This window comes from Carettochelys insculpta, chromosome 17 (genome assembly GCF_033958435.1).
Source record: "Carettochelys insculpta isolate YL-2023 chromosome 17, ASM3395843v1, whole genome shotgun sequence".
Lineage (NCBI taxonomy): Eukaryota > Metazoa > Chordata > Testudines > Carettochelyidae > Carettochelys > Carettochelys insculpta.
Window position 1 is genome coordinate 19,932,658 of NC_134153.1, and position 27,275 is coordinate 19,959,932.

At 45.6% G+C, this 27,275-nt stretch overlaps 1 protein-coding gene across 2 annotated transcripts in view; it reads right to left on the reverse strand.

Annotated features, from left to right (window-relative positions):
• Nucleotides 1–8,152: 8,152 nt before the first annotated feature.
• LOC142022155 (somatomedin-B and thrombospondin type-1 domain-containing protein-like) overlaps nucleotides 8,153–27,275 on the reverse strand; it is a 29,228-nt gene continuing 10,105 nt past the window's right edge. The window contains exons 2-5 of one of the 2 annotated variants that reach the window (XM_075011703.1): nucleotides 23,344–23,538; nucleotides 22,235–22,313; nucleotides 17,183–17,359; nucleotides 8,153–9,735 (exon numbers count right to left, since the gene is read on the reverse strand). In XM_075011703.1, coding sequence (XP_074867804.1) covers nucleotides 9,618–9,735; nucleotides 17,183–17,359; nucleotides 22,235–22,313; nucleotides 23,344–23,538 — 569 coding nt within the window. In that variant the 3' untranslated portion in view covers nucleotides 8,153–9,617. The remainder of the gene's footprint in view (nucleotides 9,736–17,182; nucleotides 17,360–22,234; nucleotides 22,314–23,343; nucleotides 23,539–27,275) is intronic. The other variant, XM_075011704.1, reaches the window with a different exon arrangement.

Sequence of the window (27,275 nt, forward strand, 5' to 3'; positions counted from 1 at the left end):
CCAGTACCCACTCCTGACATGTACATAAGGGAGGGAGGGAGGGACAGAGAAAAAAATGGGACCCCTCTGCCTCTCCACCTCCCCGACCTCCCCACAATCTTTCCTGCCTCCCACAGGCACCCACCATCCCCAAACCACCAGCCTCCTCACAGACAATCCCACCTCTGGCTCTCCCCAGTTTAGCTGGCTGGACTATCCCTTTCCTGTCCTCAGGGGCCAGGGGAGAGATGAGGTTCAGCTCTCTTTTCCCAGCCCCCACCTTCCCCTTTCAGTGCCTGGACCTCAGCACGTGGGAAAGGCCCTGCCCTGCAGCCTCCTACCCACAGTCCCAAGCTAACACCACCACATGCACCACCTGTCCAGCTCTCAGACTCTGTAGCTGCCCCACCTTTGCCCCACAACACAGGTTCTCCGGATGGGATGTGGCACAATGAAGTTTTGCCCAGGGCAACAGATTTTCTTGCCAAACCCTAGGTAGGTCTCAGCCTGACTTCTAGGAGTGGAACTGTGCAGCTTTGACCTGCTGCTCAGTATGGGATTTACCACACAGAAGTATCTATGCTACCAATAGCAGCAGCAGTTGGGACACGTCGACCCCATGGGAATTCCCTGTTGGGCTGGGTTCTCGGCATGCTCATCTCTAGTCTCAGGGAACGGTGTAACCCAGGAATGCCTTTCTTTGCATTCCTCGGTGCGGGAGAGCACAAATGCCTGGGAGTCCCAGGCAGTGCAGTGCAGAGTTGCTTAGACAGACTGCCTGCCACCCTCACTCTGCACCTCCCCTGAAAGCGACCAGCATGTCCCGAGGGCCCTTCCAGAGGGGGAGGTCTTGGCCTGCTGCCCTGCCCCAGTGTAAGCCTTTCAGCTCCTATTGGTTAGGAACCGTGGCCAAGAGAAGCTATGGATTAGTGCCTGTGGGCAACACCACACGGGGAGACTCTTGCCTCCGCCTAGTCTGGGAGCCAGATGGGCATTACAGGGACCCCCAGGAGCCACCCAAGGTAAGCGCCAGCTCCATGACCACCTGCTGCACCCCAACTCCAGGCAGAACCCACACCCCACACTCCCACTCCAGCCCACAGCCCACACCCCAATCCCCTGCCTGGTGAGAGTGAGCAAGGGCAGAGGAAACCAAGCAAGGGAGGGGGGTGGGGAGTAAGTGAAGGGGAAAGGCCTGGCAGAAGGGACAGGAGGGGGTCACGGCCTTGGTGCAGTGGGCAAGGGGCTTTGAGTTTCTGCTAGAAGACAACTGGTAACTCTACCTGGCGGGCATGTGAAAACCCCAGCTGTACTGGAAAAGAGCATCCAGCAGCACAGCCAGCAGCTCACTGGGCACAAGCCAATGCAGGCACAGCAAGGCCCAAATATCAGGTGGACCGTGTCCCTGGGGGCACAGCTTGTTTGCCTGTGCAGGGGCCACTGACTGTTCTGCTTGTAGTGGTAAATAGCTCGCATTGTCCATTTTGCCCAGCAGCCCAGTTTCAGACTCTCACACTCATAGCCCACCAGGAATAAAGTAGGTCATGGGCCTGAAATGTTAGTCTCCCCACAGGCATTTTATAGCCCCTTGCTGATGCCCTTCTCCACATGCACCTCCCAAGTTCCCCTTGTGTATAGTTTCCAGCGCCGCTTCCTGACGATTGTTTTAACTATCAACGGCAGAAAAAAAAAATTAAAACCGTTGCCAGCCCCCTCCCTCTTCATTCACTGTCTGTGTATGTACCAGTGTTCGTATGTGCACACGCGTGTGACATGTCAGATCACTGAAATCCCCTTGGGATGGTCACTTTACCCCAACTCTGTGCCTTGGCTGGGGATTACTAGAGCTTCTGACCCTGACGGACAGGGTGATGGGGAGTCCCAGGGGGCAGGTAGCCAGATTCAGTGGCTCGATCAGCACAGTGGGTGACAATCTCAAGGGGACCCGTGTGATCCAACATGTCATAGGTTCACCCTCAGGCCTGCAGCATGCTGTACAGCTGAGACTTACCTGTTTGCGCTGCAGGATGAATCGTGCCCCTTTTCTTGGAAATATTTCAGCTCTTGTGCCTGAGGAAAATGAACTTATGGCTCTGTTCCTAAAATGGAGAGATGTGATTAGTACACAATGCTCAGGGCTGAGGTGCTTACCACGCAAAAACCGCACACTTTCACCACCTGGAATGCACGCCTAGCCAGATACATTTGGTGGAAAAGCTCAGCAGAATGCAACGCCAGTGCTGCCAGAGGTAGCAACTCTATTGCAATGAGGTATTTCCTTTTAGGGCTCCAGACATTATGTTTCCATGGGCATAGCCTGTAGTCACTGGTGCAGCCAAGTAGCGGGTGAGGTATTTTAGGGTTGTCAGCTGTGCTTTAATATCACCTGTGAAACTATCCATCTACATGTCCTCTCTGAATTAGACTCCTACCTCGAATCACAATCGAATTAGTGCAATTTCATGTAGGTTTCTTCCTATATTGTACCAGTCTGCTGGATTCACAGGTGATTTGAGCTGAAACAAAGAGATGAAAAATAGATGGATTCTCGAAAATCAAAAAAAAGACTGAACTTCCGGGAATAGCATCTTTCTAGTGGAATGGCAAGTGATTTACAGATGCCTGGGAATTGTCCAACCAGATCAGACCATCCATCCAAAACCTGCACCCAGCAGTGGATAATAGATTCTGCTTCAGCAGAAGGCTTAAAAAAACAGAATATGTGCATAGTTACTTTCTTGATGCTGTAGTTCCCTGGAGGAAAAATTAAAACCCCTACTGAGTCATATGTACTGAACCATGAGTTCTAGCTACCCATATGATTGTTGGAGTTTGCAGATTTTTAGAAAGACACAGTAAATCCTGGCCAGGTCATAGAGATGTTAGCAGGGCTACAAAATTAACACTGGTGTTATAGATGCCACTGTTCATAAACTAGGTCTAGTACTCTCAATATATTTTCACAAGAGAAGTGTGGCAGCACAATAGCATTCATGACAAACAGAGTTGTGTGAAGCACTTGTTTCCATGTCCTGTTCTTGCATTTTGCAGACAACATTAGTTCCACCTCAGGAGCTAGTGTCTGAAGTACAGAGTCAAGGAATAAATGTCAAGTTGACTGAATATACACACACATTGAATAGAGCTGGCAGGGACCTCAGGAGGTCATCAAGTCCAGTCCCCTGCCCTCCTGGCAGGACCAAGCACCATCCCCCACCCCCTTTTTTTTTTTTTTGCCCCACATCCCTAAATGGCCCCCCTCAAGGATTGCTCTCACAACCCGAGGTTTAGCAGCCAATGTTCAACCCACTAAGCTATCCCAGATTAGTTTTAACAGCAGAGAAAGCTGGAACCCATTAGCTCTGACACTTTCCTGCATCTTCCTCCCAGTAATTCAATCACACATTTATATGAAAGACCACCAAAAAAACAAAACAAAAAACCCTCAAGGAAAAAAGCAAGTAACAGCAAAATCAAATGCATTAAAAGATAAAACCATTGACCTTAGCAGATGCAAGACCTTGTTGTGGGTACAGTCTTTCTACCCTGATACTCAGAAATGGGCACATCGTGGAATTAAAGAGGCGGTAAATTTTACAACCTGCAATGGAAAATACTGTATGTCTTTTTCCAACACATGAATGACCTCTAGAAGTCCTGCTGAATGAAGTTTTCAGATCAAATACCATTGGTAAATGTAAGAAAATAAATGGATAATATTATGATAATTAATTACAAGTATGGATGGAAAACAAAATAGCAGTAATGTAGCACTTTAAAGACTAACAACATGATTTATTAGGTGATGAGCTTTCATGGGACAAACCCACTTCATCAGATCAATAGCATTTCCAATACAGACTGACATCTGTAAGTACAGAGGTCCAAAAAAAATGCAATAAAAACTGATAAATCAAGCACATTGGACTGAAGGAGGTGGGTGAGGGGGATGCTAAGGTCTTGCCTGAGATAACTGCGGAACATCAAAGGAAGGAAGCAGTCCTTGTAATGCATGAAGTAATTGCTGTCTTTGTTCATACCAAGAGTTAATGTGTCAAATTTGAATATGAACGCCCAGTTCACAAATCTCCTTATGCAATCTGGTTTTAAAGGCTCTTTGTTGTAGGATGCATAGTCTCAGGTCTTTAACAGAATGGCCCACTCCATTGAAATGCTGTATGGATGGATAACACATTTTCAGCTTCCTGCCTTCCCTTTGTGCTTATGACATGGGGAACAAGCAGTTAAACAAATCTTGCCCTATGTACATGCAGTTCCCACTGACGTTATTCAGAGTTGAGTGGTTATGTCCAAGGACAAAAGTTATCCTTGGCAGCATAGAGTCAGCGAAGATCCTGATCTACTCTAAATTTCAACAGAAAACACTAAACTCAGTTTAGAAATACATATTTATTTCTGTTAGGCCAGGGAAGGAGGTTAATTGTAAGAGATTTACGTTTACAGCACAAAATAATGTTGCTGGTTAGGAATCGCCTCTACTCTCAATACTTATCCTCGTAAATTATAATCCTCTGTTTGCAACAAGACAGTCATCTCCACAGCAACTAATTCTATACAACATAAGTAAGGCCTTAGCAGTAACAATCAGAACCTTGTGTAATGCTTCACATTTTAAAAATGCTTTGTAACATTAAACCATAGGTTTTGTTAACCTAGGAGAGCATGAGCAACTGCCACAAGGTTCATTACCAAAACACAAACCCCAATCTAGGAAGGGAAAATTTAATCCAAAAGGAAGTTGCCCAAAAGTTTGTAACAGACTAAAAAATAAAGTCAAATTCTCAAAGCTAGTATTAACTGAGTCATTCTGAAACCTTTTCACACATGAAACAGTATTAATGATTTACCATCCCTCTCGCACCCAAAATGTCTTGCGATTAGCTTAAAAATACATTTGGAAAGGGGTTTATTATTTACCTTCAAGCTTCTGAGCCTTTCACAGGCAGTTGGATCACATTTTCAATCTTCTCTCCACAACCATCAGAGCTAGAAACATAGTGTTTATCTTAAAAAGAGCTCTCATCTTCTCAGTCACATGAGTCCAGAAGTTGGGGCTTTAAGAAAAACAAAATATTGTGTGATTCACAGAGTTGGCAACACTGATTAAGCCCCCCTAGTAAGGTGTGATCCTGTGCTGCTTTCTTTTCAATACTGGAGAAAACTGGCTAAATCACAGACTATGCTACAAGACCAGCACAATCTGCATGGCTCCTTCCCAGGCCTATCTTTCTCCCCTGCTATCTATAGACATGTCTGTAAGAAAAATAACCTGCTGGCCTCTACACCACTCTGGTAAATGACCTGTATTCTTGCCTGCCTTGTCACTGTGACTGAGTGCAGGAAATTAACAGGTGAGCCTGCACGTTAATCACCTGGGCACCCATTAGTTCCCCAGTTGCACAGGAACATAAAAGATTGTTGGAGGGAGATCAGTTAAAACGTACAACAACTACACAACCACCAGAATCTAAGCTGGTTTCAGTGTGGTGCAGACCATTGCCTGCTGTTGTTGCTATTAAGAATTGTGCCTGTCCAAACCTAAACTTAATCCCCTTATCAGAGAAGCCACAATGTGCTGAACATTTAAAAGCCCTTTAGTCAGTCCATCCCTGTTTCTGTTGAAGAATTATGGGCCCAAAAAGTGTTGCATAAACCTCAGTTCAGTTTCCATGTTCATGCCCCAAACTAACAGTTTCTCGAGTTTTGGGGTTTCCATCATGGAAGGGTCATGCTGCTCCGCTTGCTACATAACGGCTCCAAGCTAGAACTGCACGACCATTTTCCATCTCCACCTTCTTTTCCCAGAGAATTGGGTGTTCAATGAATTGAAAGTTTTCATGTAAAGTGTCTGCTTCTCTTGAAAATTGTTAGCATTTCATTGAAAAGCCAAAGACCGGAAAAGCCAACATTTTCCAACCAAAGCTGGGAGGGGAGGAGGTGGTTTGGGCCATGTGCTTTCAGTCTGGGGCCTTACATTTTTGGTTTTAGTTGCCAAAAGCAGAGCATTTTTTTGTTTCCAGATATTGATGACGAGCTGAAATTTTCAATGAGGAAAGTTGTCTTCCACTTTCCATTGAGCACTTCCCGGTACCCATTTACCTCAGCCCCAGAGACACAGAAGATTAAGCAGGGAAAAAGGAGAAGAACATGGTTTTTAATCAAACCCCTTAACTGGTGTCACTGAGGCTTTTATTTTTAACTTTGATAAATTGCCTGAACTCGAGGCCAATCACTAAAATGTGAGCATGTACACAAGAAACAGTTCCCGGTTGCTCTTGACCACCAGGATGATTTATGAATTAGTGGGCAAAGACTCTTGGTTTCATCCATGCACTGCAGGAGCTGTTTTCCTGTTGATACCCAATGGTGAAAGGCTCACAGTGTTGTCATGGGAACAACAGTCATCTCCAGCAAACAGCCTTTTTCTCATTGCAAAGCTGGTTGTCTTTTTTGCAAGCTGAAGCCACTTTTCAGCAATATTTAGCCTGGGCTTTCTAGTACCTTTTTCTTCCCTTAGATCCAGGAATTAAGATGTTACAGGGATGATGACAGATGGTGACAAAGACCCTGGGGGCAGCAGGCAGTACTAGGGATTCATTTGTCATTGCTGGGGAAATTGGACCATCATCTCTATTAAGCTCTCTTTCTAATGGGATATATGGTTCTCTCTCACAGAGACACTTGTAGTACACTAGAACCTCCCTAATCCAGGTGACCCTAATCCAGGCACACCAGTGGTTCAGACCCTGACAGGGTGAAGAGCAGTGGCTCTGCATGCTCCCACTCCTCTCCCCACCCAGGGAAATGTCACTGCAGTGACACACTTCTATGGAGGTTTTCCCCCGCTCACCGCTACAGGAGCACAGGGAATTAACAGGTGAGTTTGGGTGTGGCAGGAGAGCGCGTGGAGCAAGGCACCAGGTAAGAACCCAACCCCCTTACACCCAGACCCTGGCGCACCCTCCAAGGCCTGGGAAATTCTATAAACAGCGTATGCCAGATTAAAGAGGGTCAAGTGTATTTGCTTTCCCTTCTCAAAACTTACCAACTGGGTTAGTTTGGGTTTCTGTCTCATGGGCAGTATTTAAACCAGTGCTTGGTGTCAGCCTCTGCTGGGACATATTGATGCATTTGCTGTGGTTGCATCACAAAACAGAACAGATCTCTGAGGAGGCCACAAAGGCCAGTTACTCACTGATTCTGTCAGCGACAGCAAAGCACGCACCTGTTTTTCTCTATCTTGCTATCCTGAGAGGAGATCATTTCCTTGGGAGTCAGTAGTCAGCTAAGAGCCTGTGTACCATACAATTAAAAAGCAGAGGCCTGCTGTACAGTCAGAGTTTACTGTGTCATCACCTGCGCAAAGAAGTTAACCAGGGCAAATTCCCAAGGCAGACAAAGAAAAACCCACTAGTGTGGGGAAGGTGGAAAGATACTTCATGGTAGTCTGAGTGACTCTAAACAGGCCTCTGGGGAGGTGGATTTGTGAATACCAGAGTAAGAGAAGGGATGCTAGAGGCTTCATATAGACCCAAAGGGAAAGATCAAAGGTTTTGTTTTCACTGCAAGAAATAAATGTGTTTTGCCTGAGACAGTTCTTTCATTGTCAGTCCTAGAGGGGACAAGGCACTGTTTTTAACTAGTTAGGGTCAACCTCAAGTAGCTCAAGGGAGATAGGTAAGTATCCGTGCTTCGGCTCCACTAGGATTTTGCAGCAACAGAGCTTACTGGAGTCAGTTTTCAATGTACATATATAACTCTTTTACCAAAGATGACAGAGCCACAGAGATCACAACACTGAGTATAACTAGCCCTGAACTCATCAACCCCCAAACAGTGGAGAGTTGGAAACAGCTCACCGAGGGCTAGTTTTAGGATACCATTCACTGTGAGAATGGAGGGAGACCATCTCTCCATTCCATATGAACGGAAAAAATGGAATTCCCCTTCACCCTATAGAATTCTGCTGTGTGCTGTGTTACTTAGGTGCATCAAATGGGTATTAGCACGCATAAGAGTCTCTCTGACTACCCATCTGAGGGATCCCATCAAAGACAAAGCTAGAAAACTGGGCTTTTTGTTTCATTTACTATGTTTAATTTTCATGAACTACATTTAAAAACAAAGCAAATGTAACAACATCATGTCCACCTGTGGGAGTCTTTTGCTCAAGGTGTTTGGCACTTTGTTTTGAAATTCTAAATAACCAAGGGATTGGGTATCTCAGAAATCCCTCCTTGTCCTATATCCTGTGGCAGAGAAGGGGACAGCACGGCCAGCTGGACCGAGCTCTCAATGACCAGCTGCTCAAACGATGGCTCTATAAAAACAGCTCATATAAACAAACACAGTCAAAATGTCTCCAAATTCTCTTTATTCACTACCAGAAAGCTTAAAAACCAAACCGAGCTTAAAAAAAATACTTCAAACATTTCCAGGGGCATACAAAAAGGAACAGTGCATGTGAGATGGCTACTTCTTCTACACCCCCCAGAGGTGTTCCTACGCAATTCACAGATAGTTAATATAACGTGGTGCATCCACCTTGAAGCCTAAAGTCAAAAGGATTTCATTATCTATAGTACCCTCAACTCCCACTGAGTTCAACAGGCCTGACCCTGAAATGAAAATGTCATAAACCAACATAATCTTGGAAGGGACCTCTTGAGTTATCAAATACAATCCCTTGCTACTGCAAGCAAATGTGTCCTATAAACCCATTCATATGTACCTCAATAGGAGCAGAAAGTGCTCAGCAACACCCAGGAAGCACCCAGCACTCTTCAGGATGAGCCCTAACGACTCAAACCTTCTCTCATTGAAGTCACTCAGATCTTGGCCCCAACCTGCAATAGGTACAGCTCTGGCCCCCACATGAGACCAAGAACCTAACATAAAATAACAAAGCAAGGGGGGAAGGGAACAATTAGCCATCCAGGCAGTGGAGCAAAGTATTGAGAGAAGACAGTTCGAGGGGACTCATTTTGCATGTCTCCGATTGGCTGCTTAGCTGGATTTTTAAACAATACATTTATATTAATTTTGTTTTTTAAATTTTGTATTTGGTGATTTCTCGCTGCAAAGCTCATGGAAAGAGGGACGTGGAAGAAGAGACCAATGGCGAGGTCAGGATGGCTGCTCTCAGGCACAGCAGACATTCATAGAAGAAAGGTCTGACAAATGAGCCTTCCGGGAGTTGACCTGGTCCAGCATTTGTGTTGCTCTTCAGGGGAGTGGTAACCACCCCTCTGTGGGCTGGCTGGGGGAAGAGGTCAAGCCCTGCAGGATAGGGTGGTGGGGAGCCCCAGAGAACAGGAAGGTGGGCATCAACAGCCTGGTTATCACACTGGGACAATAACCGCAAAGGGATTTTGGTGATTCAACCTATCACGGAAATGTGGGGACAAAGAGACTGAAGTGGCCAGCTGTCTTCTTCAGAGAGCCCAGGGTATGGGTGGATATAAAGAGGTTTTAGCCTCAGCCTTGGCAGGTTAAGCTGCCCAGTAGGGGATTTACTGGCTGATCAGCAGGTCATTTGGGGTTGTTACTTTGAAAGTCTGCGACAAAGCCACAATCGCATGACTCGGGCTTAGAGGCACTGAGCCAGTTCTGAAGTGTCAGATGAACAAGAAACTGTGAACAGGAGGACAGGTGCAAGCGTCCAGCTGGCGAACTCTCCTCCAGGTTCCTCTGCACCAAGGATTCCCCATGGCCTGCCAGTGCAGCAGCTGGTTCCTGGAAAGAACAAAGCAAAGGTCCAGGGAAGGGATTAGTACATTAACTCTTTCAAGGACAACGCCTGGGTGCATCATGCACCATCACTGATGGGGGCTCCCGCGAGGCTGCCAGACAGGAAGCTGGATGCTCTGTAGAAGCAGCCAATTACAAAGTCATGGTTTGAATTCAGGCAGTAAACCCTGACGCTTCCACCTCTGACACCAGTTTGTGTCCACCTGAGCCTGATTCTGATCTCACACAGGTATAAAAAATGACCAACTCTATTGACGCCAGTGGGGTTTTATCAGTGCAAAAGCAGTGTCAAGTGTCATCACAATCAGTCCTCTTGTACTGAAGTATTTGATGCACAACTGCCAGCCTCTTCTAGACCTGGCCGAATAATGGACTTTGTTTTTTGGTTCACTGGAAATTGAGTGGTTGAGGGAATTAAAAACCAAATTGTTATAGCTCAAGCAAAATGTTTGAGTTTCAATTTTGAGAATTTTTTCATGTTTTTGATTCTTTAAAAACTTAACTAAAAGAAATTTTGAAACAAAATGTTGCTTTAAACAAAAAAAACAAATATTTTCATTTCAAAAATGGCAAAATGAAAGGTTTTGATTTTTTTTTCTATTTTTGTTTAAGTTTCCTCTGACCAAAACAACTTGGTGACATCCACAGGAGTTCATGAAATATTTTGGCTTTGCCAAAAAAAGTTGTGTGTAAAAAAATTCTTCCAGCTCTTTTCTGCTTGATATCCTGCCTTCCTCCTTTGGCCAGAGCTCCCACTGTCATCCACAGACGTGGCTAATACTGATTGAGTACACACTGTGCTATACAGAGCCATGTAGTACTTTATTTGTAAGGCAGGAAAAGCAGGAAAAGAGAAATCTCACTGTCACCTTCTAAATTATTTTCAGTGAGGTTCTGAATGTTCCCAGTAAGTCACTGAGTGTGTTTATCCAGAACTGACTAGAGAAATGTTCCACTTAAAACAAACCCTTTTATGTACTTACCCTTATGTAAGTAAGGGGTAAGATCAGGAGTTCTTAACCTTCACTGCACTGTGACCCTTTCTGATGATAAAATTTTGGGGAACCCAAGCCTGAGCCCACCTGAGCCTCATTGCCCCAAATAAAGGGCCAAAGCCCAACCTCCACCATCCCAGGAGAGGGGCAAAGCCCAAGCCTCTCTGCCCCAGGTGAGGGGCCACAGTCTGAGCCCCACTGACTCAGGTGAGGGGACAGACAGGGGGCCTATAACCTGAGCCCCACTAACCAAGGCTGAAGTCTGCAGCATCAGCTTCAGCCCCAGACTCTACCATGTCTAAGCCAGCCCTGGTGACCCCATTAAAATGGAATCACAAAACACTGTGGGGTCCCAACCCACACTCTGAGACCCAGTGGTGTAGACCCCACCTTTGAGAGCCGCAGCTCATGTTAGAGTCACTCGCACTAACTTGATAAACCTGGCAGTGAAGTCACGGCAGCATAGGCAGAGGGGGCAGAAGCTAGCCATGCCAAGCGCCTACCCCCAGGGTGCAGGCAGGCTTATACCCAGCACAGCCGGACAGCGCCACCCCTCACCACTGCCCGTGGCACCCTGGCTACACTGCTATTTCTAGCATGCCAACTCGAGGCATGTCAACAAGAGCATGTCTACTCACACCCCAGCTCTCCTCTGAGCATACCCTTAGCATCAGCACCAAAGGTGCTGGCCAGACAGACAGGAAGCTTGAAATTTAGCCATAGAAAAGATACAGCACAGGCAGCAGCACTGCAAGCCTCCTCTTCCATTGCACACGCTGTACCCTGTGCCAATGGGCCTTGGCTCAGCCCTGTTGGAAAGGCCCAACGGCTCGTTCAGTCCTCGCCCCAGCATTAAGAGCTGTCAGCAAAGTAGCCAGATTGAGCCCTTGCTCGTGTTTGCTTTATAGTTCTCTAGAAGCCAAAATGATCACTGCCAACTAGACAGAGACAGTAGTGCTACTAGTTCAACACATGGACGCCCCCCAGTGAGAGCTACAGGGGCCGAATAAAACCCCAGTTTGTCCAAATTTGAACATGACAAATCACCAAGATAACCCGGGATTATGTACCCTACCAGTATGTCCCATAGTTAACCAGGACCTGCATGATGACAGAGCAGTATCCCTTCTGGTTTGCATATGCACGAGCTCTGGGTGGAGGCAGACAATGGGTGTGTCATGAATGAGCCAGCACAGTTCAGAAAACGCATTGGCTCAAAGCCCGCCATTAATGGGCTAAGATTTTTCTCATGGGTATTTTTAGTAAAAGTCATGGACACATCATGGGCAGTAAACAAAAATTCTCAGAAGCTCATAAGATGGCCCTGACTTTCACTAAAAATATCCCAGACAAAAAGGGAAGGTGAAGTACTGAGATCCCCTGTTGCCATGGTGAATGGGTACTTCAGGATTCCCACACACCTATAGGGTGGCTGGGCAGCTGCAGGGGGTGGCTGGGAGCTCCAACCCTGGGGCAGAAAATGACACAAAGGTCTCTTGAAGTCACGGACTCCATGACATAATCATAGCCTTACCCACGATTATTTCAGGGTCATTTGCAATGTCCACCACCAGAGGATAATTCACAGTAGTATCTGCCTAGCAAACTGTCATTGCCTCAACTCTGCTGTTGGCCTGCCAGTGCCAAACTGATTAGCTGTCAGCCTGTAGCAGTCTGAGGTATGGAGCTTCCAGGCAGAAACAGCAATTCTTCTGGACTAGTATGACCTCTCTCATCTTTGTGTGCTGGTGAGAACTGCAGCAAGCTCTTCACTCAGCTCCAGGAAATGCCCTTCCTCATATGAATGTTTTAGGGCCCCTGATGGTCCTTCCAGGACTGCACGACAGTTTCTGGCTTTGCTCCAGAACCACCATTTATCAAAGGAGAACACAACAGCTATTAAAGTCTACATCAGCTTTTCCACTGGTCCATCTCTGCACACTCTCCTTACCAAGACCTCCCAACACTTCCTTAGAGCAACAAGCTGGTTGCCCTGTTTCTGCCTCCTCATTGTGAAATGAACACCAACAGCAGAACAGATCATTGTCCTGAGCTGAATCCATCCTTTGACCAAAGGTTGACGATCTAGAGCGCACCACACGAAGTTGTCTACTTTACTGAGCTGGTGGGCTAAGGCCATTTCTGCCCACCAAAGATAGGAAGCATCTCCCACGACATACTGCAAAAGAATTCACGGAGTGGCACATCTCAGAGCAGCACTCAGAACAATGGAACATGCCCCAAGAACTCCTAGTATCATTACACGAGTGGTGAGGCTGCAGTAATGTGGGTAAGTCTTTGCAGTGGAAAGGCTCACACCCAGGTTAGGCTAACTCAGGGGCTGTGGCCACACTTGGCCAAAACTTCAAAATGGCCATGCTAATGGCCAAACTGAAGAATACTAATGAGGCACAGAATTGAATATTCAGTGCCTCACTGGCATTTGCATGCTGCTGGCCACGGTGCTTGGAAAGTGCTGCTGAGCCCCGTGTAGCCATACACATACGCATTCCTCAGCTGAGGGGATTTCAAAATGTGTGGGGTCCTTTCAAAAAGGACCCCCATGTAGCCGCGCCGAGAGCATTCAAAAGTGGCACTTTCGAAGCGCTGCAGCCTGCAGCATACGAATGCTAATGAGGAGCTGAATATTCAATTCAGTGCCTCATTACTATTCTTTGATTTGGCCATTAGCATGGCCATTTTGAAGTTTTGGCCAAGTGCGGCCACAGCCAGGGGCTCACACCAGGCTGCCAAACACTGATGTTACCTCTGCAGCATGGATGTAACCCAAGTGATGCTATGGGTGGTGGAAGGTGCCAGACTGACAGCCCTACAGGCCATCCCCAAAACAGATGTGGCACAGGCAGCGGCAGTGTTGGATTCCCCCACCCAGCCCCAGCCCTGTCTGGAAGGACCATTTTTAGTTCTATAAAGGAGCGTTCAGTCTCCATACCCCACCCAAATCTTGGTCTCTCTGTCAAGAGAGCAAACTGGTGCCACTTCCCATCAGACTGATTTCACTCCGCTTGGACAATGAAGCGAGATGGTTGAAGTTCACTGTATTTTATAAGCTTTGTCACTTCTCCATTACTCATGTGCCTGGAAATGAGTCGCTCACGGTATGTCTACACTTATGGGGAGATAGGTCCACTGGCAGTAGATCACCCAGCACTTGATTTAGTGCACCTAGAGGGGATGTGCTAAATCGAACTGTCATGGTGCCATCATCAACCCCAGTACTCCTGGCAGTTGCGAGGTTTTTAGATACACAAATCCAGCTATGAGAATTGCATAGCTGGAGTCAATGTATCTAAGATGGATTTTATCTTCTAGTGTAGACCTGGCCTCAGCTCAGCAACTCATCACCCATACACCACTATGCAGCAAGCAGATGGGAACAATTTCCATCTTTACTAAACTAGAAAGGAATCAATACAGCTCCTTTGAGATGAAAGGCACCAAATCTTGACTCCATTCTAGCCAATGGTCACACTCCCATTGGCTTCAAAGGGGCCAGAATTTCACTCCATATTTTACTAACCCTACTCTCATCCATTCTGCTGGCTGCCATCAGAGATTATTATTTTTAATAGAGACAATATTGTTTTTCCTTGCCATGTGCATTAAAATGTTAGAGCTGAGTAAATAACTGATTTTGGCCATGTCTACACTAGCCCCAAACTTCGAAATGGCCACGCAAATGGCCATTTCGAAGTTTACTAATGAAGCGCTGAAATGCATATTCAGCGCTTCATTAGCATGCGGGCGGCCGCGGCACTTTGAAATTGACGCGCCTCGCCGCCATGCAGCTCGTCCTGACGGGGCTCCTTTTCAAAAGGACCCCACCTGCTTCGCAGTCCCCTTATTCCCATGACGCGCACGGCGGCGAGGCACGTCAATTTCGAAGTGCCGCGGCTGCCCGCATGCTAATGAAGCACTGAATATGCACTTCAGCGCTTCATTAGTAAACTTTGAAATGGCCATTTCGAAGTTTGGGGCTAGGGTAGACGTAGCCTTTGGGGTAGACAGCCAAAGAAACAAAAAAGTTTTTTTGGGGTCAAACAAAATATTTAGTTCAACCCAAAATGACTTGCTTATTTTATCTTCTGCTTTCAGGTGCTTTTTATATTTAAAGAAAGCAAGCTTAATTTCTAACCAAACAGTCATTTGAAAAAAAACCAAAAAAAAAACAGGTCAAAATGGTTCATTTCAGAAGTAGTGAAATGAAACACTCTTGTATTTTGGAATTTTTTCCCAACCAAAACTATTCACTGAATTTGACCCAAGCGTGCATAATTTCAGTTGACCCAAAAATCGAATTTTTCTGTGAATAAAATGCTCAAAAAATTCACTGATTTCTGTAAAGATATCAGTGAAGGTAAATGGTGAGTAACCACAACCCATTGGTTTCTATGTGTGACCCACAACACATTTTACCATTACACACACAGAGATGCCAGATTCTGCTGTTTTCTCTCCACATAATTTTTTTAACTCCTAATATTAAAAAAGTGTAAAGCGAGGGTCCCTGAAGTGAGGTGCATGCTGATTACATGGATGCTGGATGAGCTCCCTCAGCATCCAATCAAAAGCACTGCCACAGTTCAATTGGCATGCCCCACAAATTCTAGGTACGCAAGCACAGTTAACAAAATTATCCTATCCAGGAAATCATCTTGGTTATGACAATCTTGAAGCCCATTGAGATGAAGGAGGGCCACTCATGCAGCTCATTCACTATTTATGTTTGCCCCTCACTGGTGTAGATTATGTTATTCACCAGACACCTGGTAATCAAGGGAGGGTCTCTCTCTACACCCCTTGGAAGGAAGCTGTGGGCTGCAGATATTTTTTATTTCAGAGTCTGATCTTCTCTGGCTCCAGGGCTTCCAACAAAATATTGTTATTCCAAGATTTTAACATTTTTATTACCCATTTTAGACTCCTCTGACCGCATCAGTTGGGTTCACTGCTCTTTATCTAAAGATCTTTCCAACCTTCATACTTAACAAGTAGGGGAAGAGGGGGAGGAAAAGAATCTAACATGACTTGTTCTCATTAAAAGCCATGGGCAGCCGCTACCTAAAAAGGCTATTGCTGGCTGCAGTAGTGGGTGTGTAATATATAGCAGGGTTTCAAGACTCATAATCCTTGTTTATGGTTTGTATTTAAAATAAACCTATTCATTTCAATATTAAATTGAGCTACAAGCAAAACACCCGCAGCCTCTCCATGCTGTCATTTCTAGATGGCCCTGCAGTTCCATGGTGCTTTGGGCTTGTTTTCAACTATGTTAAAAACAAAATTAAATTCCACCTGTTACACAGATGTAATTATGAAGGGAACTGAGTGATGGAAGAGCGGAGGAGCTGTGTGGCTAATGCTTGCGGAAGTAATGTGAGATTCCTGCATGAAGAGTGCTAGAGGGCAAAAATTTATTTTGATGTCCAGATATAGTAGGTACATGTCCTCAGTACCAGAGCTTCACACTGGAGGGGGTCAGGGCAAAACACGCTATTCTGAACCACCCAGTTGGGGTCACTTTTGGAAACAATGTACAGGTCTAGAGGAGCCCCAGGTCCACTCCAGTGAAGGAAATGGTTCTTACAACCAGTGACAGCCTGGTTGGTTTTATTTGCTAGACCAGGGGGTGGCCAACCTGTGGCTCTTGAGTTGCATATGGCTCGAAGTGAGCTCCTGCTTGGAATCACATGCCATTACTGCTCACTGTCACTCTGCGCACGTGCCCCGCTGCCTGGAGGGAGAAGCAGGTGGTGGTGGTGGTGGCTCTGGTGAGTCCCACATATAACAGGCATTGAGTTAGAGAGGGGGTGTGGCTGTGGGTGTCTGGCCCTGGAGAAGGTGTGGGGCACTGGGTTAGAGCAGGGGAGCTGGGAGTGCCTGGCTCTGGGGGAGGGGAAGAGCACTAAGCCTTGTATTTTATATTTATTTTTATCCATTTAGATAGCTAGATTAGACAGAATACGTGGCTCTTAACACTCTATCCACTGCTATTTTGGCTCTTACTCTGTAGCTGATTGGCCACTCCTGTGCTAGACAGTGGGAGGATAGTTCACCTTGGTCAGAGGACAGGAAAGCCTTTAAAAATGTCTGTGCTACTTAAACTAGGAGGCAGTGTGATTTAGCTGACTAAGCACAGGAACTCCTAAATGCTCATCCTGCCTCTGCCACTGGCTCACCATGCACCCTTCGTCAAGACCTCTCTCTTTCTAAAATAAACATTATAATATCACCAACTTAACTCATAGCATGCAGTGAGGATTAATTATTATATGTATAGGGCTCTGAAGATATAAAGTAAGAGATGATCACAGGGTATTATTAAACTGGTACAAATCTCTCCAAGCAGCTCAAGGAAGGAGAATAAAAAATTCAACATAAGAAGACACTAATGATGCAGAATTCAGTGCTCTTACCTTTTGCTTCCACTCCCATCCCCATGGCAGTGCAGGCGCCTGGAATCCAGGGCTGGGTGCTGACACTCCACGCAGACAATGTGCCCTTTACTGAGATACCGCATCCACTGAGTATAGGAACTGTTCCCCTGCAAACAGCCTTCTGTGATAGCCATGAGCTGGAATTCGACACAGTACCTGCAGCAGAAATGATAGTCCAGGCGAGGTGCATTACAGACCTACCAGTGACCAAGAGACGCAGAGCAAAAGGGCTGAATGAAGACCATTTTTTAGAAAGGAGAAGTGCACCATAAAACACCCTGTGTGCATTTATTCTGGAAAGTTCGGCTGAATAACAAACACTCAGTTCTACTGTAGTTCAACCCATAGATACCAAAGTGCTCCTCACTCAAAAGTAAGTATCATTGATGCCTATTTTATAAATTGAGGCATAGAGTCAAGTGCTTGACCAGCGACACCCAGCAAGTAAATGATAGGTCCAAGAACAGAATCCAGGTCGACTGATTCCCAGTCCAGTGCCCTGTTCACTGCACTGAACTGCTCAGTTTGGATTATTATAGTAATATAATGATTAATATGATTAATGATATTTTGTTGTCATATATAGGTAGATATTAGAACATTTGTGTGTCTGCCTGTCTGCCCATCTGTCTGCAAATCCATGTGTACAAGAACTACTCCTGAATGAGAAGACTAACAGATTTGATATGCGGCCTCCTCTTACCCTAACTTAAAGCAAGCTCAGGGTTTGGTTTCGCCAGGAAAACGGGATGGGCTTAGAATGGGATTGTTTTCCATAACATGGAAAGTGAGGGGTCTAATAGGAGGGACAGCTGTGCTCCGCAATGACCACTGGGGGCAGTGAGTGTGGGGGACCGTTATCCTGGAAAGTGACCACAGGAGCTGGGGGTAGCTGCCCCAGGAAGAGAGTGGCTGGCTGGGGCTCTCCGTATAGCCAGCCACCTGCCCTGGTAAGCACCACCCTGCCTTCAAAGCCTTACCCCCTGGCCCCCAGCCACAGCACTGGATGGGGGGTAGCTCTGATGGCCAGCCGCTGCCCCAGGAGAAGCCATGGGACAGCCTATGCTTGGCCCTCCACCCCATGAGATGCTGCCAAGGGGACTAGACAAACAGGCTGGCTGGGCAAGGCACCCACCCTCTGCTCCCTGAACAAGGAGCTACCCACCAGAACAGCACAGCCCCAGCACCCTGGGAGGAGCCACCATCATAGCAGTGCCACCTTCACCACCACAAGTGGCCCTGGTAAGCCCATCCCCCTGCCCTGAACCCTGTACCCCTCATTCTCAGCCCCCCACTTCTCACAAGCCTCCCTGACTTCTGCACCACCCACCTCCCTGCCCTGACTCCTGTGTGTCCTACACCCCAGCCTTGAGTCCCCCACGCTCCCAGCCTCCTGCCCTGCAGAGCCAGAGCAATGCCAGGTAAACCTTCTAGCTGTGGAATAATTTCTAACAGTATCCAAATCTTAAGCAAGTGGAGGTCTTTCCATGGCAATGTACTTGCTTGGAAGTGGGGTGAGGCTGCCAGCTTTTTGAGGAGGATTACCAGACAGTGAGACTTAGCATTCTACTCATACCATGCTCACATCCTGGTGTTCTCATGCTTTTAACTAAGCCCTGGAGGGAAGGCTGAGAACTGGCCTTGTTCAGCGATGAGAACGGAAGTTTGAGGAGGTGGCATTAACTGTCCACAAATATATCAATGATTGGAGTTTGGCAGAAGCAGAAGCTCATTCCTTGCTGAAGCTAAATGAGGGTGATGGGTGCGTGCATATTATGGAAAAATGTGTGTGTGCAAAAGTGAGGAACCAGCAAGTGCGCAGTTGTTTTACAGTGACGAGAGGCATCAATAGCCTCCATGTGACACTGACAGAATAGCAGGTGACAACAAAGAACACACCCCTTTCCCAACACACACACACACACAAGCTTGAAATACAGTTAACTCTTACATATCCACCATCCCCCATGACCAAGAGGCTGCCGGATATTCAACTATTCTGGATAATAGAGAGGTATCCCTAGCAATGCATAACACTAAAGAAAAACAAGATTAGATATTAAGAAAACAAACAAAAATGCATGCAGAGTACTTTATTTACCAACAACAGTAGCACTGTACACTGTAAACTTATACTGTATATTTGCTGTATTTATTTGTATCTACTTGCACCATACTGTACTTATGAAAAATGTTACTAAAATTTACTCATGGTAAAAGTGCCAGTTATCTGAGAGTTCAGGATAAGAGAATGCTGAATATGAAAGAGTTCACTGTAAGATATGACAGAGGATCATACACCAGCCTGCAAAACAGAGTAAAACAGGATACAGAAGAACAGGCAGCAATACCCCTTTGCAATCTGCTACTTAGCCCTTCAGTAACAGTCACAGCCCCTATGAGATGAGGAGCAGGCAGGGGAAGCTGAAGTCAGCAGCCTCACAGATCTTCGCTCTTTACGCTGAGTGTAAAGGAGGAATTTAGGCCAAATTCATAGCTGTGTTGAGACCCTCCCACAGAGCACCTGACCAGCACTTGCACATTTGTCTCTCATAGGATGTAAAGTGCAAAGTCTTATGCAGAACCTTGATGCTCGCTGGTTCCTGCACTGTGTGACAGGGACGCTGGCGGGGAACAGGAGGCAGGAGCTTAAGGGAGCCAAGTACGTCAGCTGAATCTCCCGCAAGCTCATAATGAAATCAAACCAACCCGTACAATAACCTGCCTCCTCCACAGCAGGGACACCTGAACTTGTTCCGCTGGTCCTCAGTTGTCAGAATCCCCAAGGTCAAAGCCAATTTGCATAAAAGGAGGCCAGCTGCACCAAGCTTCACCAGGGCCGTGACTGACTTGCCAGGACCCTGAGCAAGGTGGGAGCCAGGCTCCACACTCCCAAAAGGCACAGGGCTTGGAGCAGCCAGCGTTCAGCGCTGCCCAGAATGCACTGTGCTCCACGCACCCCTAGCTAGCCTTCAGCGCTGCCCAGGATGGGCCGCATGGTGCTCCATCAGCGATGCAAAGGACTCAGTGTTCCAGATGCCGCCGCTATGGTAACGATGACCAGGAACCCCAGGCACTTTTGAGTCACCAGATCCCAGGAGCCACTTTAGCTCCCACTTGAATACAAAGGTGCGTCCCACAGAGACTAGAGCAGGGGTCACCCTTTCCAAGGCAGAGTGCCGAAATTTGATCTTTTGACCTCTATGTACAGGCCGACAGCTGGTGACACTTTTTAAAGTCACCAGTAGCCCAGCTGACAACAGCTTCATTCATAAATAAATTAAGATATAGAGCTTGACCCTTTAGGTGGTGGTGGGTAACATTAGCTGCTCATTTGTTAATCCATGGGCAGCACGGATTTAAGCTAGCTCCCAGCTGCACTGGAGATGAGAAGCAGGGCTGAGCTCCTTGATGAAAATCAGCTTGTGTACAACTCTTGGCACACGTTTCAGGGGTTGCTGACCCCTGGACTAGAGGGGAGCTGGAGTCTCCAAAGACCATGCTTTTCCTTTAATGCTGAGGATAAGTATGGCTCACACTGCAGCCCAAGAGGGGAATGTAAATGGTGATCCCTCTTATCAAGCTAAAGATAAATGCTCGCCTGTAAGTAAGTAACAAAAACTAACCGATGCATACAGGGAAAAAACCGAGGGGGTTCATCAATGCACTCCTCTTCAACAGCAATTAATAGGCATCAAGGGCCTATATGGTTGAGATAATGAGTTCCCATGTCAGCAATTGATTTATTCTAAGAACTATGACTGTGTGAAATCCCAGTAACTGTGCATACACAAGCACATTTTTCTGACTATTTAGATTATGGTCTATGCTGGAAGTCTATTCGTGGTGCAATATAAACAGCAAAAAGCACAGCAAGACAGAGCCACCACACCAGCAAGCCCACCACATGAGGATGGAGACAAAGGGCACTGTACACGGAGAGAAACAGGTCAAAGGAACAGGCTGTAATGACTAATCTTTGCTTCTGGTATTCTAAATAGCAACAATATGAGACAGCCACAAACCAAGTCTCCCCATCCTACCAACTTCGCTACAGCCCTGCTCACCTCAGAGGAGCTACTTCCAGTTTACACTGATGTCCCCAGGCAGAGTTAAGCCCTTTATGTTGTAAGGCTGGGGTTGCACTAGAATCAGGAGTTAAAGGTTTGTGGGACCTTGACTTGTGTCAATGCTTCCAAACCCACACTTCAGCACCCACAGTAAGTGTAAAGTAACTTCAACACCTACTGAACCTGGGGTCTCACAATTGTGCTAATGCATCTCTACTGCATTGTGCAGACCTTCTGACTTGGCTCTGGGGTTTGACCTGTGGCCACAATGCAAAATGTCACTGAGGAACTCAGCTTTTGACCCACTCACCTTCCCAGACCATGAGACCAGGATCTTCATGGCTGTGTCTACATTGGGCCTTAGTGCCAACAGTTTGATGCAAATAAGCAGTCTTGAAAATGGAAAATAGTGGCTCCTTTGCGTATTCACACAGCTAATGTACATAGTCATTAGCTTAATTTGCATATCACAGCCAAAATCAAGCATTGTAGAAGTGGTTCTGCCAGTAAAAATCTCCTTTGTTGGCAACCACTTATGCTTAATTTTTTTCAGGCATAATGAGTTGCCAACAAAGTGGTTTTTTTGCCAGCAGCACCAGGTCTGCGCTGCTTGATTTCTGCTGCAATAGGCAAATTCACCTCATGAATACGCACATTAGCTGTGTGACTATACAAACAAGCCACCATTTTGCATTTTTGAGACTGCTTATTTGCATCAAGCTGTCAGCACTAGGGCTCAGTGCAGACACAGCCCATTTGTATATGGGCCAAAAAAGGGGTTTGGGCTCAAACCTTAGTCACAGGCCAGGCTTAGTGTTCAATGTAGACATAGCCCAGAAGTCAACATCCTGTTGAACATTTGCTCATTTGCAGGCCCTAGGTGCAAGCCTGCACATGCTGAGACCAATGAGAAAAGATGTGAGAAGTATAATTACACTGCAGCACTCAGCCCCCTACTTACCCCTCTCCTTCCTCTTCCTTGGACACAGCTCTCTTTTTCCTTGCTTTCCCATAACCTCCTGTGGTTATTAATGCTGGAACTGTGCATAAAGAGAAAGAGCATACCTGCTAAGTGACACTTCTACGTGGAGGCCACTTGTGCCTGTCAAATGGTAAAGACTGGGCTTTGATGGTCTTTAAGAGCACCTAATTTTTACTTCGTCAGGAAATCAAAGACAATTCCTTATTATCAGTGAACAGCCAGCATTTGATTGGAGTGAAATTTATATTCATCCCCTCTTACTGCCTGAGAGAGGGAAGTGGCTTCGCAGAGCAGCAGCAACCAAAGGAGAACAAAACCCTGGTTAATTTAATACCAACTCTCAGCAGGTTTGAGAAGCTGATTTGCAATAGCCCTGAACTAATAAATCCAGATGAGTAAAGAAGCCAAGGCCAGATTCTGGTCCCAAAGACAGAAGGGGAAAAAAAAACAAAAACGCAAAAACCAGAAGTCATGAGTAATGTTACTGGAAATCAATATATTTGCAATCAAATCAGGATTTATTCCAGACTTACATCCAAGACTCGCACGCAGTGTCCAAAATGAAGGGGAAACTGCATGGGGGACAAGTGATACCTTTTCTCTGATGGATGCCATTCCTTCCTGATTTTTGCAGCTGATTTATAAAACTACTGCTCCACCTCTAAGACAAATTTTCTCCCCTCCTTACAAGAATTTTCCTCAATCAACGCCACAGGAATTACACTCATCAGTGAGATAACAATCAGACTCCTAGCATGTTACTTTGGAAATATACCAGATTACACTAAACAGCAAGTACGATTTCAAATAAATGTCCCAGAAAGGATGCCCATGAGTCCGATATGAGAGGGTAAATTTAGTTCTTGGTAATGCTGGTGTAAAATAATTCTAGGGCAACTCCACAGACTTCAGTGGAGTGACTACAAATTTACACTGATGTAACAGAGCAGAATTGGGCCCAAAGGCTTTATCTGAAAAGAATTCCAGTCAAACAAACCCGGGAAAGAAGGTTTTGTGGCCAAGCTCCTAGGTTCAGACGAGCTCTGCTCAGCCCTTTGCCCAAGAGGTTGTGTTTTCCATGCACTTACTAAGGTACTGTTTGCACTCAACTCCTTGCTGGTTCCAGTACTCCACACAGCCAGCCTTCTCCTCCAGAGGAGGACACACAGCGCCTCCATTTCTAGGCTCCTGCACGATATGTCTCCTCCGAACTCGGTACGTTGCCCGGCAAGGCTCTGCACAGCCGCTCCAGTCACTCCATTCGGACACAGCACAGGAGACCTCTGGGAGCAAGGTGAGAAACAACAATGAAGGCTGCAGAAATCAAGCATGCAAAGGGACTCTGACTCAGTTCAGCATAGCAGCCTCCCCTACCTAAAGCGGCAGGATGCTAAGTTTACAGCCAGCCAAGATTGCCTGCCATATCTGACTGCACAGACCACATCCCAGCAGTTTCAGTGGAAAGCCCTAGGCACCTATCATAGGGAAATACGTGACCCTGGAGGAAGTTACAGCATCTCAGGTTGATCTGTGTTAGTGGGGGTTGTACCCAGGTTGCTACACTGCTGCAAATCTCCAGGGAGGTGCTGCTGTGAAAAGATGCCTGTACTTAATCCAATGTGAAACCAGAGTAAATTACAACCTTGCAAACATCCCAAATGTAGACAAGCCAAAAGAGCCTTTTTTCAGCCATCATATGGCACCTGATAAACAGAAGTAGAAGCTCTCCCACTATTTAGCAACATTTTAAGTGGCTTGTTTCCCTTCTCCCACCAGCAAACCACTTTTTCATCGTAACATCATGCTGACCGCTAAACACACACACACTAGATGTGCTGAATGCACGAACCACATGTACTTGCTATGTGATGTGTACTATGGGGTAAATAGAGCGAAAACATTTTCCACAATAGATCACAGAGTGTAAAGACACAAGGGACCATTAGATATCTAACCTGACTTTCTCTACATCACAGAAGACCATTACACTTCATCCACTTACCCCTGCAGTAAGCCCAATTATTTGGGGGTCTGACTAAAACATCTCTTCAAAACAGTCATCCAGGCTTCATTTGAAAACACTAAGAAATGAGAATCTAACACATCCCTGGGTAATTTGGTCCAATTGTTAACCATCCTCATGGTTAAAAAATTGTGCCAAATATCTAATTTGGATGTATCTGGCTTCAGCTTGTAGCTACTGGCTCCTGTTCTGCCTTTCTCAATTAGATCAAGAGCCCTTCAGTATTGGTATTTTCTCTCCATCAAGGTGCTTATACCTTGTAATCAAGTCACCTCTCCACCTTCTTTTTTGATAAGCTACATAGAACAACTGCTCAGTTTCTCACCAAGATCTGGAAAAAATCCTTGTCGTCTCCCTCTGGCCTCTCCAACTTTTCAACATCTTTTTAAAAATGTGGACACCACAACTGCATGCAGTATTCCAGCACTGTTTTCACCACTGCTATATACAGATGTAAAAGCACATCCCTACTGCCACTCACTATTCCCCTGATTACACATACAAGGACTGTATTGGTGCTTTTTGCCACAATCTTACCCTATAATTTCATGTTGAGTTGCTTGTCTACTATGGTCCCTAAATACTTGTCAGAGTCTCTGCTCTCCCACATCCAGTCCCCAGTCTGTAGGTATGACCTGCTATCTTTGCTCCTTTTCGATGTATTATTTTGCATTTGGATGTATTAAAATGTACTCTGTCCAAATTGGCCCAGTTACCAAACAGTCCAGATCGCGTGGTATGACTGCCCCATCTTCCTCACTATTACCCCTCCAACAATTGGTCATCCACAAATGTTTAGCTGCAGTGATCTTATATTTTGGTCCAGATCAAAGATGAAAATGCTGCAGTGCCAGTCCTAGTACAGATCCCTCAAGAACCCATTAGAAATATCCTCATTCAATGATGATTTCTCAGTGACAATAAATTTTTGAGATGTCAGTTAGCAACCACTTAATCCATTTAACCTGTGCTTTGTTGAGATTTGAGAAGTTAACACGTTGATCTACATGGATCCAAGATCTGGCATTTCTGAGTTATCAACAACTCTAGAACAGGCACTGGTGTCCTTAACATAGCACGCCACCACACCCAGACACCTCTTTTTATCCACCCCACCCTTCTTGAACAGATTATCACTAGTGATTTTAACATTCCAATCATCTGAACTGTCCAATCAGAATCCAGTAAAGCCAATTTTTCCCATCAATTCTGCTTCCCTCTTACCCAGATTCCTAACCCTAGGTACAAGGACCACTGAAACATTTCTTCTCTTCATATTCTTTCCTACATTGGTTCAATCAGTTTGCAACACACTAAATCAACATTGGAACTATGTTTGTACCACCACTTATGCAAAGCTCAGGTCCCTTTTCATGTTGTCTTCCCATGAAAATTCCTGCAGTCCAGTCTCACAGACATGAATCTTAGCAGGGAGAAGATTCCACCGCATCACAGGAAAAGAACTTAAAATCTGCCCACAAAAATAATCATTTGCAGGATCCTCCAACAAGGCATGTGGATTTACCATCTAATTTACCTGGACAATGACAATTAACCAACACGGTTTGAATAGCAAGTCCAAAACATTCATGGAAAACCATTTGCAATCAGACCAGAGTCCAAAAATCACACAGAAAAAAAAACCCTCAACTCTTTTTGATTCAATTTTTATATACATTTGAATAAATCGAAACTGTGTTTAGAGATAACACACCAGCAGAACAGTTCACTCACTTCTCCCCAGAGATAAGTTATAGATTACATTTATCTTGTATGGCCAAGTGAGCTGTACCGAAAAAAAAAAAAATGAAACTAGCTATATTTATTTGAAATCTAAAATACTTTTCAAATAAAGACCCCTCCTCAGGGTTGTCCTTTGGATTTACGTGGCCCTACAATGTACTGTTAAACTGCTGCCACTGTACCCGCTGGCAGTGATGGCGGGAGGGCAATTTTTTAGAGAGGTAATTTTATAATCTTCAGCAACAAACTATTGAAATATTTTTAAAGCAAATTTTAAACTAAGGTCCCCTCGACTAACATAGTAAATCCACAAACTGAGAGTACATACCTGGGGCTAGCAAATGCCTGTTAAATAGCGTCACTGCCACTTGAACGACTCTTCCCAGGTTCTGTGTTCAGCTAAGAGGTCTGGCAGGCTTTTTCACTTTTAAGTTAAATAAATCACCTCCAGAGGAAGTAGAACCACAGAACACGGATGGGAAGAGGCAGAAAGGTGGACACTGAGACCCAGAAGTGCTCCCCAATTTTCAGGTGGCCTACACACTTATGTATACAGCATATGGGTAAGGATTCTAACTCTAACGCTTTCCTTCCTTATCCTTTTCAGTCACCAAAGCAAGCATGGTGGAAAAGGCTGTGAAGTTTGTTTCTTGAATGGTGTCGTTAGGCCTTGTTCTAGTAACACAAGCATTACAATAGTATTTAGACACAGTAGCACTTCTGGGTTTATTCAGTGAATGTTTATATTTTCACTGCCTCTGTTCCTGCTAATTCAGGAAATATTGAGGAAGTAGAACCAAGGTTTCCATTTTCCCCAAGGCCTCTCAACCACCTGAGTGGTAGCTTCATTCCGGGACCAAGCACAGTTTGGACTAGAATAGAACCCTGCAGCAATAATCAGGACTGAATGTGTGCTAGAGCTTTAAGCTGGCCTATAAACTACCTGGGAAACACAAGCTGAAACAGCTACAGGACTAAGCAGTGGGAGGCAGGGAACATCAAAAAAATACACCAATGTCTACCAGTAGATGGGTGATTGTATAGGTTAGTGATTAGAGCACAGGACTAAATGTTGGGAGAACTGGCTTCCTGTCCCTGGCTCTGCCACAAATTTCCCTTGGGCAATTCACTGCATAGCTCTGTGCTTTAGTTGCTGTATCTGTGACAGGATTAAGTATTATTATAACCATGTATTCGTACTGTAGTAGCAGCATCTAGAGCGCCCCAGTCAGGGATGAGAGCCCCACTGTGCTA